The 16,884-nt window shown below is 43.8% G+C and overlaps 1 protein-coding gene across 4 annotated transcripts in view; it reads right to left on the bottom strand.

Moving 5' to 3' along the window:
- The window catches only part of WDR7 (WD repeat domain 7), a 1,275,554-nt gene that overhangs the window by 1,243,846 nt on the left and 14,824 nt on the right, over nucleotides 1-16,884 (bottom strand). For all 4 annotated transcript variants that reach the window (XM_086960437.1, XM_086960439.1, XM_086960436.1 and 1 more), the window contains exon 2: nucleotides 10,683-10,852. In XM_086960437.1, coding sequence (XP_086816563.1) covers nucleotides 10,683-10,841 — 159 coding nt within the window. In that variant the 5' untranslated portion in view covers nucleotides 10,842-10,852. The remainder of the gene's footprint in view (nucleotides 1-10,682; nucleotides 10,853-16,884) is intronic.

Raw genomic sequence — 16,884 nt, 5'->3', positions numbered from 1 at the left:
TTAAATTTTTTTGCAGCAGGGAGTTAAAGGTTTGGGGGGTAGGATATGTAGAAGAAGTTTGGGCCAAGAGGTTTCAGGAGGTGTGACTTAGAAACTGTGGAGGAAGGCATGGTGATAAGGACTGGAGTGATGAAGAAAGTAGGATGGATGCCGTTAGGTGTCTATTGTCCACAAAAACGAGGGCCGGTGGTGAAAATGGAGTGATGGAGAAAGACAGTAGGAAGGGGGCGTTTAGGTAATTTAGGATTGTAGGACAAGTGACTGAAAGGACGTGCAGAAATAGAATTGCTTAAATATATATATATATATATATATATATATATATATATATATATATATATATATATATATATATATACACACACACACACACACACACACACACACACACACACACACACATACATACATACTCTCCTGGTTAGCCACATCCACCGACACAGAGAAATCAGGTACAGACCACAACTTGTATAGTGAAATATGCAGTGCTTTATTGCAGAAAAGAATCCAATAGCATTCCAGTCAATTCCTCACCAGTGCCCAGCATGACGCGTTTCGACCGTCACGGTCTTAATCACATGAGATACATAAAAATAAATATACATACATTCCAACAGGTCAGATTAGTAGCGGCAGTTAATGGGGGGGTGATTGATATTCAGGTTCACGGAAGTAGGGAGCATTGGATGGGTGGCTGAGAAAGGGAAATAGTGGGGGTGGTATCCTATTCCAAGTGCCACTAAAACAAGTTTTTAACCTGCAGCTGACCTTATACCTAAGGAAGGCACTGGAGCCTGCAGCTGACACACCAGTATGGATAAAGCATCATAACAGATGGGATTCAATGTGGAAGACTCACGAAATAGCTGAGATCAAAACAGTGTATCCAACAGTTTATACCACATTTTATACTTACCCTTTCTCACAATGCTGGAGCTTCTTTTCTCTGGGCCACTACTTTAGTTCTGTGTACACATTAGCATGCTTTAAAGTCTTCCTCTACAAATATTACTAAAAAATGTTTTATCTCATTACATAGTGGTGTGGGTCTGTGTGCTACTGGTAGCATTTTACTTTCGACTCTTAAACATGACAAGCTGATTCAACTGAATTCCTGCTCTTATGTACGCTATTTATGTTGTTTCAATTCCCAGTAAATATTCCACTGATCCACAGTGTGAATAGTCATACCAGGACCACCTCATTCTACATTTAAATTATGCTAGTACGATTTGTTGTTAGGGGACATTAGAAGTTATTCAGCTGTACTCTTTTGTTGTTTTCCTTGTATGTATTTATTTTATTTTTATTTTTATTTCTTATATCGCGCTGGACTCAATCCCATAGGGTATCTCCGCGCTTTGCTAGCCAGAAAATTATCGTAGTCTTTAAAGTGCATTAGAGGGACTGAAATGCTTCCTGGAAGAGGAGTGTTTTCAGGGCCTTTCTAAAGGATAGGTGGTTGATGTTCATCCTCAATTCTGTAGGAAGTTTATTCCATAGGGCAGGACCAACCGCTGAAAAAGCTCGGTCTCCCTGCCTGGATCTTTTTGTAGCAGGGGGTTTCAAGAGTGCTTGGTTACTTGAACGGAGTGACTGGCTGGGTTGGTACAGTTCAAGAGATTGAGAGAGATATTTAGGACTATCCCCATATAAGCATTTGTGAACCGTACAGCATCTTTTGAAACTAATACGCTGTCGTATAGGGAGCCAGTGTAGCTCTACCAACAAAGGCTTAGAGGGAGTCCTGGCCGGCGCACCCATGACCAGCCTAGCTGCCGTATTCTGGACCACCTGCAAACGACCTACTGCATCAGCGTTTGCTAGCGTCAGCAGGCCGTTGCAGTAGTATCAGTAGCCGGGGTATGCCTGTCCTCATCGGTTTCTCTTTTAACTCCAATTGCAGATGCTCTTCGTGCCGTTTTGCTTATTGAACTATATCCACATTATCCTTCCAGTGTCTATTTGTGTGACTTAATTTCTAAACAGACAGCAAACGCACCATTAAAGCAGTGAAAGAGTGGTTAAACTGTGATTAAGTCGAGGGCAAGGTAATGAACACATTTCAATGTGTGGCCTGGGGTGATGGCACAGAACTATGCTCCTTCCTGCCAAAAAAACATTTGCTCTCTCTATCTACTAATCTTGACTTGAAAAACACATTTAGTTCCTCCATAAGAACATACTGAATATTTAAAAAGGGGCTGATATCAATACCATCAAAGGTGCAAGTCAAACTGATCTGATCGACCCACCTTGGCCCAACCAACTTCAAGATCATCTTTCCATCTTCATGACAGCCTCTCCCTTAGTTTTCACAAGTGTGTCTATCACATCCAATAATGTCTGGTCCACGATTTAGAACACCATTGCGTGCTTTGTGATCATTATGGGTAAGGACACAGCTTTGCTGGCAATCCCTGAAAGCTCGTGCAAAGATACCTCATGACATGCATTCATTCAAACAGTACCATCTGGCGTTAAAACGTTTAACAGAAACTGCGCGGACTCTTGGAATGGTAGTGGTGTAGCCAATAATTCCTGTTAAATTCTAAGTCAATGTTTTCTGAATGGCCATTAAAAACATTCCACCATAAATGTGCTTTTCTAAATTGACAAAGCGCTGACCATTTGATCAGTCTTACTATACTAAAAGCTTAAACTTTTTAGCCCCCAAACATCAATTTAAAAACCCACAAACTGCTGCTTAAAGCAATCATCACATCAATTACCAAAGTACATAGACAGGACCAGGATCTAGAGTTAAGTCCATGTCAAGTACTGAGGCCTCCCTCTCCTCAATACTCTTTACCTAATTCAGTTTCAATTGTCTGCATTTTTTCCAAACATCTTATTAGTATTTTTGCACATATACTACAGAACAAAGGAGCAACCATGCGATGGGAATAATTTTTAGGTCTCGCAGAGAGATCTATTGGGGTGAAACCAGAAAGTTAAACCAGGCGGATTGCGAGTGCGGATTTCCAACAGTTCACGTGAAATCACGTGACCACAAGCACGCGCATTTGCACACATCAAAGCCTCAGCCTCCCTCCCACAGGCTTCCCCAGCGCGCTTGCCATCATTGCATCAGACCCGACCTTACCATTTGCTCATGCGCTTCCCCGCCCACTGCTTCACACTTCACGGCCGCCAGGCCGTGAATCGCATTGTCCAAGAGCTTCAAAGCTCCCTGGGCTTCTTCCTTCACACTTCACGGCCGCCAGGCAGTGACTTGCATTCTCCGAGAGCTTCAAAGCTCCCCTGGGCTTCTTACTTTCATCCCCCTTCCTGGCTCTTCCAAAATCGCCACCCCACTGGTGCTGCACTTATGTAGGCACAACCTGCCATTGTCATTTCCCGACTGCCGCGTTGCACATCTGTAGGCACTACCTGCCATACACTTTTTTCCCGACCGCCGCCCTGCAGCAATCGACGTTGACACCACCCTGGTTTTACTTTTTAATAACTTGCCCAACCTCAGATCCCAACTGTTTCCCTGTGTTGTCTTCAACCCGCTCCCCCTATCAGCTCTTCCACTGCCACCATAGTCCTCAAAGCCCAGCAGCTGCCACTTGCAACTAGGTTGCGCACTTTTTAAAAACATGCTTTCGCTCCAAATTGTGCCTGCCATCTTGTTTCATTTATGTTAGGCACTCCGTGAGAGTGTGTGCGTTTTGCAGCTCTGTCCCGCCGCTGCTACTTCCATCATGAAATGCTTTAGGCGATACCCCTATTTTGGGTTAGGGACGGGTAGAATCCGAGTCACCAGTAATAATTAATATAACAATATTGCTGCTAACAATACGCAGAGTCACGGTCAAGCACACATCATGTCTAGGTCTTAATTACTGTGCCTGCTTCTCATTTTGTATTAACCCCCCATATGACTCGATTGTCTCACACGCCACATTAGGGTCTCACAAACACGGCATCAGTGTCTCATGCAAATCACTTTAGTAATATCCACACATCACTTCAGTATCACAAACACCAATCCAATAACTCGCAAACATCTCATCAGTCAAACACTTTACTTCAGTCGCGTGCACATACCACTTGAGTGACACACAAACACCAATAGCGCCTCATACATCTCATATCAGTTCACAGAGACATCGTTTCAGTGTTTCACACGCATCAATTCAGTGTTCCACTGGTGTACATCCACTTCGGGGTCTTACGCGCAAATCTGCGGTCTCACACACGCTCATGCTAAAAGATATTTGCATGGAATGGCTTAGTGCTATAAACACAAATGTTTTCCAGTTCACCGTGTGTTAATATCTAATAAGGACAACCCCACGAGGTAATAACATGAAGAACTAGCAAATGGATAATGTATGTTATGGAATACACCCCTTGTACGCATATACGAAGCTGACATGCACTATGAATTCATTCATTTACTTCGGATACTTGATATAGCGCCAACATGCTCCAATAAGTAACCAAACGCCTTGCATTGAACATGTTAGAAGAATATCTGGAACAGGTTGGGATGTCCAAATAACACTTTGGTTTCTGAAGGCAGGTGAACCTGAGATCATAGAAGCCACGAAGTGACGGGCAAGGGGAGGCAGCATGAAACTGTTTCAATCCCTGGCTACACTTTACACCGGGCATATTTACATCGATTTCAGTAGTGAGGCACGGCCGGATTAAAATATGTGTTCACAATCACACGATTTACCTTAGGCACTCCGTGAGAGTGCGTGCGTTTTGCATCTCTGTCCCTCCGCTGCTACTTCCCCACTGAAATCCCTGCCCCCATCGCACCAAATGCTTTTTTTTTTTTTTACAGCTCTTGCATGGTCACAAGAATTCTTCACCCAGAGGCCATACTGGTCACTATCTCGAGGGAATGCAATTAATTCTATATTTCACAATCACCATTGACTACTTATGAATGCAGAGATCACCTTCAGAGTAAGTGCCCTGCATACAAAGCCATTCAGTAAACCAATATTCCTGGCCTATCAGAGCTTCATGAGATAATGCAGTGCACCAAGGCCGGCAAACAGAAGAAACACAGTCACGCTCATTTCGACACAACTCTACCGCCCTAACTCTACCACTCTACGGCTCTCACTCTACCGCCCTCACTGCACCCTGTAGCTACCAACATCCTCTTAATTTGACCACCTCTAAATTGTTATACTGTCCTTGAAACTGAGGGGGGGAGGGGGGGTGAGAGCAAGTAGTGGGTCACTTACTGATACCCATACCTGACATCCCTGTGACCAACTCATGGAGAGTGCCTTTTTGTATAAAAAAATTCAGACCTTATTAAGTCTTTTTCTGTTTCTTTTTGTGGTACAATACAGCTTTCATCTTAATCAAGGGGATTCGCCTTTTACCCACTCGTGCCTTTCTGCCCTCTGCATTATCACTCAGCACCACCACATTATCACTCAGCACCACCACATTATCACTCAGCACCACCACATTATCACTCAACACCACCACATTATCACTCAGCACCACCTCAGCACCACCACAGCACCACTCAGCACCACCCCGGTATCACTCAGCACCACCCAAGCATCACTCAGCACCACCCCAGCATCACTCAGCACCACCCCAGCATCACTCAGCACCACCCCAGCATCACTCAGCACCACCCCAGCATCACTCAGCACCACCCCAGCATCACTTAGCACCACCCCAGCATCACTCAGCACCACCCCAGCATCACTCAGCACCACCCCAGCATCACTCAGCACCACCCCAGCATCACTCAGCACCACCCCAGCATCACTCAGCACCACCACAGCACCACTCAGCACCACCACAGCGCCACCACAGCATCACTCGGCACCACCACAGCCCCACTCAGCACCACCACAGCACCACTCAGCGCTACCCCAGCATCACTCAGCACCACCACATTATCACTCAGCCCCACCACATTATCACTCAGCACCACCACATTATCACTCAGCACCACCACATTATCACTCAGCACCACCACATTATCACTCAGCACCACCACATTATCACTCAGCACCACCACATTATCACTCAGCACCACCACATTATCACTCAGCACCACCACATTACCACCACAGCACCACCACAGCAGCACCACCACCACCACAGCAGCACCACCACATTATCACTCAGCACCACCACAGCACCACTCAGCAGCACCACTCAGCACCACCACAGCACCACCACAGAACCACTCAGCACCACCACAGCACCACTACAGCACCACCACAGCACCACTCAGCACCACCACAGCACCACTCAGCACCACCACAGCACCACTCAGCACCACCACAGCACCACTCAGCACCACCACAGCACCACTCAGCACCACCACAGCACCACTTAGCACCACCACAGCATCACTCAGCATCACCACAGCACCACTCATCACCACCACAGCATCACTCAGCGCAAGCCCAGGTTATAGGTGTCACATTTGCAAAAGTTACAACTATGGGCATTGTAAGTGACAAAGCTATTAATTTAGCTATTTTCAAAACCAACACACAAATAAAAGAATTGTCATGTACAAGACCAATAGCTCAAACGTTCCTAATGCGAGACCTATTGCATTGCAAATGCTTGTTAAAGAGACTTATGATCACATGCAAAAAATAAAGACCCTTCACATGGATTCTGGAAGCCCAACTGAAAGCCATTCCAGTGATGGAGGGGTTTACCCTTATGCCTGTGAGTGATGATAGTGACAACAAATTACATTCATTAGAAGAAGCATGCAGCCAGTGTCCAGGTTCTTTTGGCAACCAGACAGGTAAGGTGGGAGGTTAGGGGTGGTTGCAGCACTCAGGGGCGGCCTTAGGCATGTGCAAGCTGTGCACCTGCACAGGGCCACTAAACCCCAGGGGCCACCCCGCCAATATATATCCTTAATATAATAATCCTCTGAGGATGGATACATATTTGCGTGGCGGCCCCTGGCAGGGATTTGGCGGCCTCCGGCGCTGTTCCACTTCCAAACACCCTGACCCCCCCCCCTCTTCACTGGCCTCCGTGTCCCACCCCGCCTGGACCCCCTCTTCCGGGGACCCCTACCTACGCTCCCTGCCCAGGGCTGCCATGAGCCTAGAGCCGACCCTGCAGCACTTAAAAGATGGAGCCTCAGTCCGAGAAAGGCCGGACTTGTAAAAGCAATCAAAGCTGTACTAGGGCTGGCTCATGGGGGCAGCTCAGGGCAGAATGATGGTGTATCGGATTGAGGTCACTATTTCGCCAAACTTCAAGGATCCAGCATGGGGCAAAGACATAAGTGAACACATTCATGAATCGGGAAAGTCAGCCCATAGTCTGATAGTTGCCACAAATGGTGGACGTTTGTCAACAGAAAAGGTTGCAAGATGAGAGACCTTGCAATCAAATTGATATGTTTGTCTGTTTTCAAGTCAAAGTAAATAAAAAAACAAAAGATTTAGCCATAACTGTAGGAAGCTGGCTCTCTATATAGTGCATCAAAATGAGGTACAGTGTGCAGAAAGGCCAGGCAAACCCCAAAGGAATTACAGAGGCACAAATGCTCCCTTTTGTGGTAGTGTGGGCGAGCAGTCTGGTGTATCAGAGGGTAGTGCTAAGCATTTATTGCATACACAAAGGCAGTATATGAGACACACTCAGAGAAATCAGACACCAACTTATAAAAACAACACATACTTTTATATAAATTTAGATATTAAGATCATCAGAATTGGGTAAGTACTTTTCGAGTTACACATCTTTACAGTTTCCAAAAATGGACACAGTGCAATTTCTAGATCGGTAATGTTATTTTGTGGAGGCAAATCATGTGTTCCATTTGGGCACTTGTCGGCGACTTATCGGACTGTTCTTAAGTTGAGTATGGGGCAAGGTCCAGAGCCACACCAACAGACTACCTCAGGAGGTTGTGGGGTGCTGAGATGTGTCACGGAGTTGGGTGTCCCATTCACTTCAATGGGGGAATGGTCCAGTTACAAAGAGGCTGCAAGTAGAGACTGGGGCAGCAGTAAGAGGGAACCCACAGGGGGCCTCGACCCTTGAGATCCTCGGGGTCTTAGGGACACAATTGGTCCACTCCTCCACGGGCTGTGGGGCTCAAGTGCAGAGCTGTCTTTAGGCGTCAAGTTTTGTGCTCGAGTTGCTGGCGGTTGGAGGGGGCCTGCAGAAAGAGGCTGCAGGCAGTGACAGGAAGTCCAGTCTGGGGAAAACCAAATGTGGGCTTCGATGTTGTGGGTCTGGTGACCCTATTGGCAATGTCACCTCCCTTGGACTTGGGCTCTGGTGCTTTGAGGCGTCTTTGGCGGCGGTCATAAACTCTCGTCTTGCTCTTTGTTTTGCCGAGGAGAGGCAAACAGGACAGTCGGTCCACTCATGAAGTGGCTCTCATTGTCCCTTAAATTCCTTGATGTGCAGGTCAGTCTTCCTCGACATTGGTGTCCAAACTGGGCACAACAAAGCTTGGCTGATGCAAGGGGTCCAGTACCCAAGGGATTGGTATTGTATGGCTCCTGTCGGTTCTGGCGTTCCCATACTTGGGCAGAGGACAGATCTGACTTGTAGGAGCACTGCTACCTCTTCCTGGGTGGCTGCTGCATTGGTAGTCCCTGTAGGCATTAGGTCAGTGTACCAAGTCTTGCTCTTTGGTGCCTGCGGCTGTAGAGGAGTAGCTCCTCAACTCCAATGGAGTTCCTTTGGTAATTTGCGAAGCACTGGCAACATTCCAGGTTTCTTGAGGTCTGCACAGCAGCAGGACAAATCAGTTGATCCACGAGTGTCTGCTGCAGCACGCAGGCCAGCAGGATCGGTGGCAAGTAAGTTGTGCTCCTCGGTTCTTGGGTCAGCAGTCTACTTCTTCTGCCGGCTCGCAGAAATCTGAAGGGACTCCTAAATACTCAATTTAGGGGTGTTAAGTGGAGTGAGGAGTAGTAGCCAATGGGCTTTATACCCTGGGGTCACTACACCCTCTAAGATGACCACTTCCTCTCCCAGCACACCTAATTCCACCACACACAATATGGTGGAGTTTCTAGAGTTGTCTTCACGTCAGCCTTTTTCATCCTAGAGCTGTGACCATCCTGGCAGTGCAGCATGCCTCCTGCATAGCTAATTTTCCGACCTATCCTGGTGCCAGATGGCTCAAGGCAGGAGGTCAGCATTCTCTCCAGTAAAGGAAACCAGATTCGCATACCAAAGGCAGTGGGCTCTTTGAAGCTCCCTGTCTTGAAATGCTAATTCGCAGGTCATTCTGTGGGAGGAGGTGTGATCGCCCTCAGCTCAGCAGGTTTTATTTCTGACCTCCTGAGAACAAAGGCCCTCGACCCTGGGTTTCAGAAACTCATCTGTGATGGTAGGCTGACTAACACCAGTCCGCCAGCAGACTAGAAGTTAGTAGGTTTTCAGGGACGCCTCTAAGGTGCCCTCTGGGTTCATGTCTGGCGGAATGTTCCTGAGGCTCAGGAACATTCCGCCAGACAACGGCCCGGAGCAACCCTACTGTCCAAAGGTCAGCCCGCATCAGTCGTACCAGACTGCTTCGAGTTTCCACTTCTTATGTCATTATCCTTGCTGACTACCGCATCATCCTGACAGACTTACTATCACCTGTATCCCGATCATACTACGCGCCGCTTACAGCCCTGATGAGTCACATTCACTGCCCTGTTGATGAAACATGTGTCGGCTGGTGTTTGTAAAAACAGAGAGAAAAAAAGACCTATATAAAGCATCATATACTGTCTTTACCTTACCATCGGTGTCCATTGTTTTTGTATCTAACTACTTACTGTACTACTAATTTTGTCTTTATCAAACGTGTGCCCAGTAACTGCTGTATATTTTGTATGGTGTTCAGGCATCCCGTGCCCGACCACCTTTGAGAGGCTTCAGGGTTTTCCTCTATACTGGTAGCACCGTCCAATGCAATTTGCAATTTGTCCATCACTTCTCACTATAATCGCACTGTGTGAGCGCCCTATACTGTACAACTCAAACCCTTAGCCGAAACTTTCATGGTTTAATGTCAGCACCTTACGTATTGGATTTTGTGAATAAATGGCTTTCACAGATGCAAATATGTAATGTCAACATATCTCCTTGCTGCTGATTCCACAGATCAAGCAAGAGATTGGGTTTTGCACAAATGCTCAAGCACAGCGTAACTTTGCCCCATTTTATGCATCCGTCTTAGATGGTATGTCTATGAACTTAATAGGAAAAAACATAATTAGTGTAAGGCATTATGTGGGAATGGAGCTTGTGAATTTTAAGAAAATGTAAATATTGGGTATATTAATTTAAGGATTAATATTTCTGCTGTTATTGAAAAACAAAGATAAATGTCTATAAAATGATTTACCCAGGAGCACTCAATTTGGTTCCATGCAGGCGCTGGGACTGATTATCAGTCAGCCTGTTGGTTATACATTTCTCAACTTAACTTTACTGCATTTTCTTACCATGCTATTAGCAGTCTGCAATGAGACTGCTAAATAGATGTCTACATGGATTAAAATAAAAAATTAAAATAAACTTCATTATTCATGCTGACATGTGAACCTAAAACCTAGGTTTCACATCAGGACAAAAATATACCCTGTGCACCAAAATAACTCAAAAGATGGAAGAGAGGTTTTCAGCTTTCGAAAACAAAGACATCATCAATACAAAGATAGATATAAGCAACAGGTTCTTGCACATACTTCTAGGTCGGAGCTCAGGTCCCAGAGGCAGATTTGTCCATCATGGCATCCGGTGACCACGGTTGCCAAGTCTTCCATCACCAGAATTGCTGAAATGCAGTGTGTGGGAGCTTTTCGTCCCCAAAGGACAATCGGGAGAACAAGGGTGTTCGTTGCCATTGTTCTTGCACCTGCAATGAAATGAAGATTACTCCTCAGGGAAAGATGAAGACTGTTCCAACCATTTCTTTTGGTTGTTAAAGGCATTGGAAAGTTTTCTTCTTTCTCATTACATCGCATTTTATTACGCACAAATGGAAAATTAAACAAGGTCTCAGTTTTCAAACTCTGAGAAAAAGACTTCTTTCTACTTTGTACCATTGATACATACGTGCACCAGCGGCATACCACCCTAAAATAGATCATTCCTTCTCCACCCTTAAAGACCTAACTTGTGCATTGCTCACGTCCATCTGGCCAGAACTGCGGCGGCCTGCACAGGGAAGGGCTTAATACTGCTTAACCAATTTTGTGTACTTTACAAGAGCCCTGCCACTCACAAACTCCATGGTCAGTTTTAAGTGGTCTAGCGGATCGTTCGTTATCTAAGTTACTGAAACCTGGTTATAGTTAATGGTTCTTCATGAAGGCCACTCCATTTAGGATATGTGGAGCCAAAAAAAGCCTGCAACCTGGCTTTGCTATATGGGAGCATGACGTGAAAACATGAAAAAAATAACAGACAGTCCACCTTGATTTTAACCAACAATGTTCAGTGACAAATATTTAAAACTGTGGAATAGGCTACAGGCCAATCTAAAGGGTAAAGCAATAGATTTTTTACCTATATTACATAGTCTGTTTTCCAAATTAGTCCCTATTTTGAAACACTCTTATGTAAAATATTTCTATATGATCTAGACAGTGCCTTCAAGACGAAATGTAAATGCATGGGCTAAGTTGCTTCACTCAGCAAATCTAACATCTAATATTTCTAAAAAAAATAAAAAAATTAAACAGGAATATTGAAATTTAAAAATGAAATTGGCACACCATTAGTAGGTAGGTCAGAGCAGCAAGGCTGTCCTCAAGAAGAAGTGTGAGAGGTGGTATGTATAACAGCATAACCATTAACAATACACTCGAAAAATATTATCCTATATTCTAAGCAAGCCTTCCAGCGAAGGCAGATACAGTTTACACTGCAGTAGTACTTGAGACACTACCTGAATGTGCTGTCTAAATACACTATGACTGGCTTGGAAACTGATCTGAGATGCAAAAGGCACTCCTCTAAGCCTGGAGGCCAGTGTGAACAAGGACCCAATTTGTGGTTTCACTACCCTCAGAACTAGAAAGTTAGTCGCTGCCTCGACAATCAGAATATGCCTTCTTTCATCCAGTGTTGGATGTCGACAAAGCACTTTGTGAGATAGGCTTTCTCCATGCAGATGTAAATTGGAGCTTAATTATCACTAGCAGTAGACCAGACCCTTTCCTTTAAACATTAAACAACAGATCCTTCAGCTACTGGCTACAGAGTTCTAAATACCAACCTTTGTTTCTTTGGGGTTGACTCTTCACAGGCCAGGAGCACTGTGAAAATCATTAGTACATTCAGATTCCATCCCCACCCTCTCCTCTCCAAAAAACAAGCCTAATTCCAAGCCAATTACCCTATTATGTGGCGAGGCCATGGATACTTAAGCTGGCAAGTAGGATAAACAACTGGGCCCTGGAGGATGATTCATAGGGCCTGAATCTAATACGAATAAGAGTCAGAGAAAAAGAATTGCTCTTGACCTGCCACAGGGTCTCCATACAGATATGTGGAAATTAACGTCAGATCGATAAAATACAGTAAAGCAGTTTACATATTTCAGTGGAGAGCTATAGATGTACATAGCCACAATGTCAACACCCACTCATCTTTTAACCCCATCACTGCTAGAGATATTCCCCTCCTGTGCTGAGGGACAATGATAATGGGTGTGGTTATGACGGAACGGTTCCGTCATGAGCACAGCTCCACTGTGCCTCATGACGGAACCGTTCCGTCATGAGCATCGAAGGGGTTAAGACTTGCCCAGATCATCAACAGTTCTTGAAGAGCTGCCTCTGCGACATGCTATCTGGATGATGTCATCTGTGATGTCATCAGTGATGTCATTTGCGATGTCATCAGTGATGTCACTGACCATGTCATGAATGATGTAATATGTGACATCATCAGCAGTGGATTGCGGACGCGCGAGATATAGTCAGTACAACTAACTACATCGGAGGAATTTCAATGGTTTTGTACGAGTGAAATGTCCAGCTAACTATAACACTGATAAAACATACGTTGTTTTCAGTGAATTTCTAAGGTTTTCTAAATGCTAATTCCTAACTATATCAGGCCTGAAACCTATGGTTTCTTCAGTGAATATATATATATATATATTTATAGTAGTAGTAATACTTTATTTGGTTATCGTAAATCATCAAAATGTGCACATATGATAAAAATCACAAAATACTGAATTTTAAAATAGTACATAAAACAACAGGTATACAAATCAATTTAGAGACATGAACTCAACTATAAAATAAGATAGGATCTGTGCCATTGAGGCAACATCTTAATGTACAATGTAAACTTTACAAATCGCAACCCCGGGTTACGGAACGAAATAGTACATCAATAACAAATGTCCCAGGGCAATTTTAAAACATTGATACAGCCAAAGCAATACGACCTACACCAATACGGTTCCCCCCAAGTGAAATCTGTGCAAATTGCAACCATGGGTTCTTCACAAATGACAAAAAATACTAAAACAATTTCTTCATAAATTTAAAAAGATTAACAAGAAGTTTAAGAAATATTAAGAGGATTTAAAAATGTCTAAGAGGGTGAGCGTGGTCACTAAGTTGCTGCTTGTAAAATTGTACTTCTCTGATACCAAGTCACCTGTAAAAACTTTGAATAAAATTGTGGGAGACGTATCGCTTTTTAAAATCCTATAGGCTACAAGAGATCTCATTGTTCCCATATCTCAGAATATTGGGCGGATCCCTTTGCGGCGAGAATCATGATACTTGGAGAAAAAACCCATTATAGGTGTATCTTTCTCATCGCTCTTTCCACATGCTGGGCAACTGCTGGAAACTGGATCCAGATGCCATTTATAGGTAAACGATCTTAATTGGAGAATCCGCGAGATAGCATTTGTGGTCGTTCTTCTTGTACATTCCGATGATAGCAGTTGATCTGTACTCAATTACGAGAGTAATCTTACTGAAATTACCTGACCATTTGCGGTTCTCTATAAATTTTATCCCTATGATAGTCAAAACATTGTACCCTCTCTAGGGCTTCACTACAAACAGGATGAGTGAATTTTTACTATTTCCCTTGCCAAGAACCATTTGTTTGGTCTAGTTTACGTTGAGCTCCAATCCACTATACCTACGAAAACCTAAGAATTTGCAGATTAGAAGTTGGAGGCCCAGGTGCGTCTTGGAAATAAGGAGGAAATCGCTGGCAAATAGGAGAATGGGAACCTTTCTGATAATCAAAACAGGGAAGTCATTTCTGCAATTCATAAGAATGTCTCACCTCTCAAGAACGCACCCCTTTTTCACACAGAGACAGTCACACCACCCCCCCTTTTAATTTGAGCCAGTGTTAGAGATAAGGAAGACAGTTGGTTTTCAATACACAATCATAAATGATTAATACCTACAATCAGGGCCGTTTTTAAACCGTTGGGGCCTTGGAATTGTCTCAATTTCAAGAATGTGATGACTAGTAGGGTGCTGGTGGTGCCATGGCAGAGGCATCGAGTGGTGCAAGCCGCAGTGGCCTCCTGACGAGGACCCTGGCACTTATTTTATTTTTTACAAATTAAACACTGCTCACACGTTTTTAAATGCGACATGGCAAAAGGAATATTTCCACTGTCGGCAAAAGATGGGCATTTTTCTTTGCCAGGAGAGGCCACAGCTCAATGGAAGAAAAATATTTTTCTTACAGGTCAAAACTGCATACATTTATAAAACGGCAAAATCACTTAAATGTAATCAAAACACAAAATAAAGGCGTGGCTTCTGAAAGAAAGGCCATAACCTAATCTACAGTTGAAGTGTGTGTGTGTACAGTACTTGTCAGTTTATTGGCAGGTTTTAGCAAAGGCTTTGTGTAAACAGAAGCTTTACTATCTCGAATTGAAATCTCCGGTCTGGTTTGGAACGTGTTTTTCACCTTAATACACTTGAAACAGACCATCATCATTCACAAAAGTAAAAATCGATGGAAATAAGGCCTTTTAGCACACGAATACGGACAATAAAGCTTATGTAACAATACAGTGCGGTACGAAATTAATATTTTGGAACAAAACTGAATTTCGAGGTGCAAAGAGACTGCAGTCATGCATAACGGGCATCTGAGATTTTAACCTTCAGTATGGTCTGCTGACTTGTATTGTGTTTGCTTCTGAACTCACTGTGGGATTTTAAAGTTATAGGTGCGACTAATGAGTAACAAATTTAGCACAATAAATAATCTCATTTACGTCCTGAATAAAACAATATTTTCGTGTGGCTTTCTAAGTGACAAACACAGCACTACGTGCCATGTTAAAATGGGCATTTGAATCACAAGCATATGCCCCAAAAATTGATAACATAAAGGAAGCCATCAGCTACCTAAATGTGGGGTTATATGTCGTTACCACGAATTCCGTTGCAACGCATGCCTTTTCCACGCATGCGTTACCACGGAATTCGTTTTCTCCTCATCATCTTTACCACGTCGCTCTTACGTCGTAAAGAGGAAGCGGCTTCCTCTCTTACGACGCTGTTTTCTTCGGCACGGCGGGATCGTTTTTTTTGGGGGGGGGGGGGGGAGACCCCCCCATCCCCCCTTTTTAATCCTAGGTTTTTTTTTTGTTCGTGGTAAAGACGATCGTTGAAGGCATACGCGTTGGAAAGACGTTTACGTGGTAAATGCCTCGTTGTAAACGTTACGCGTAGTACTGCCTTCGTTGTTAATGATGTTTCCCAAATGTGGCTGTCATATACTTGTAATAAAAGTTTTACATTTAAAAATAACGCATATACTTGTAATACAACAGTGCGAGTGGTTCGTAGCAAGGTAGGTGTATTAAGGCAGGTACAGAAGCCCTTATTTATTTATTTATGTATTTGTGTATTTTGTAAAGCGCGCAGCGGCCCCAACGGGGCATCCAGGCGCTGACGACTCTGACAACAAGAGGAACGGGTCGGGGTACCAGACTAGGTGGAAAAGAGATGCGTTTTCAGGGATTTGCGAAATGCTGGTTCTGCTTGGCAGGTGCGTAGAGCCAGCTGGAGCTTGTTCCAGTGCTGAGTGGCACAAACCTCAAAGGTTTTTCCACCTGCCCGGGATCGTTTAAATCGGGGAGTTTCTAGGAAAAATAGCCCTTCTTTATCATTCATGTACTTTACAGGGAAATATTGTTGTTATCGGTGCAAAGCAAAAGTAGTATGGGCTTTGAATGACTTAAACCTGAAGGCAAAATTTTGAATACACAAAGACAATTGAAAAAATAAATACATTCAAAGGGTATGAAATGGAAAGAAAAAAGGCATTTCCAAAATAAAGCATTTGTTCAGCAGCCTTGTTACTGAAGTGCATTTCTTTAAAGTGTGTTGAAGCCAAAAGATAATGACAGTTGCACAAACAAATCAGTGAGGCAGGCTGGCCAAAAGCCCCGCGATGTAGGACTCAATGTATATAGTTTTTACTTTATTTATTTTTTACACAATTCTGTTGAGAAAGTAAACGTAGTTTGTAGGCCAGAGCTAAAAAGAAAACTAATTGAGAAGCACCTAGTTCTACGGAGGACTATGGATTAACCCAATCTCTAGGCGTTACCCCACCAGGTAGCCTAGAGGGAAACCTTCAGCACATGTTTTTTAACTATTTTTATTTATAAAGATTTAAAACACAATAACGTTCAGAGATTAGTGTTTCTTTTTTCAATTTGCTGGGTCTGTCAATACAATACTTCAAATAACTCCAAAGAATCATATTAATCATACTTAGTTACCAAGTTAACATGACCTTCGGGTTAAGACAACACAGCATAGCTGTCGCGCCTAGACACCCTCGGGTATCAGAGCGCGTTATAAATCTAAATTTCACTTAATTTCATACTTAACCGCAAATTTGTTTTCTGGTGTAACTCAGGTG

Source organism: Lissotriton vulgaris, chromosome 3_1 (genome assembly GCF_964263255.1).
Source record: "Lissotriton vulgaris chromosome 3_1, aLisVul1.2, whole genome shotgun sequence".
Lineage (NCBI taxonomy): Eukaryota > Metazoa > Chordata > Amphibia > Caudata > Salamandridae > Lissotriton > Lissotriton vulgaris.
This window is presented reverse-complemented; position numbering and strand designations above follow the sequence as displayed.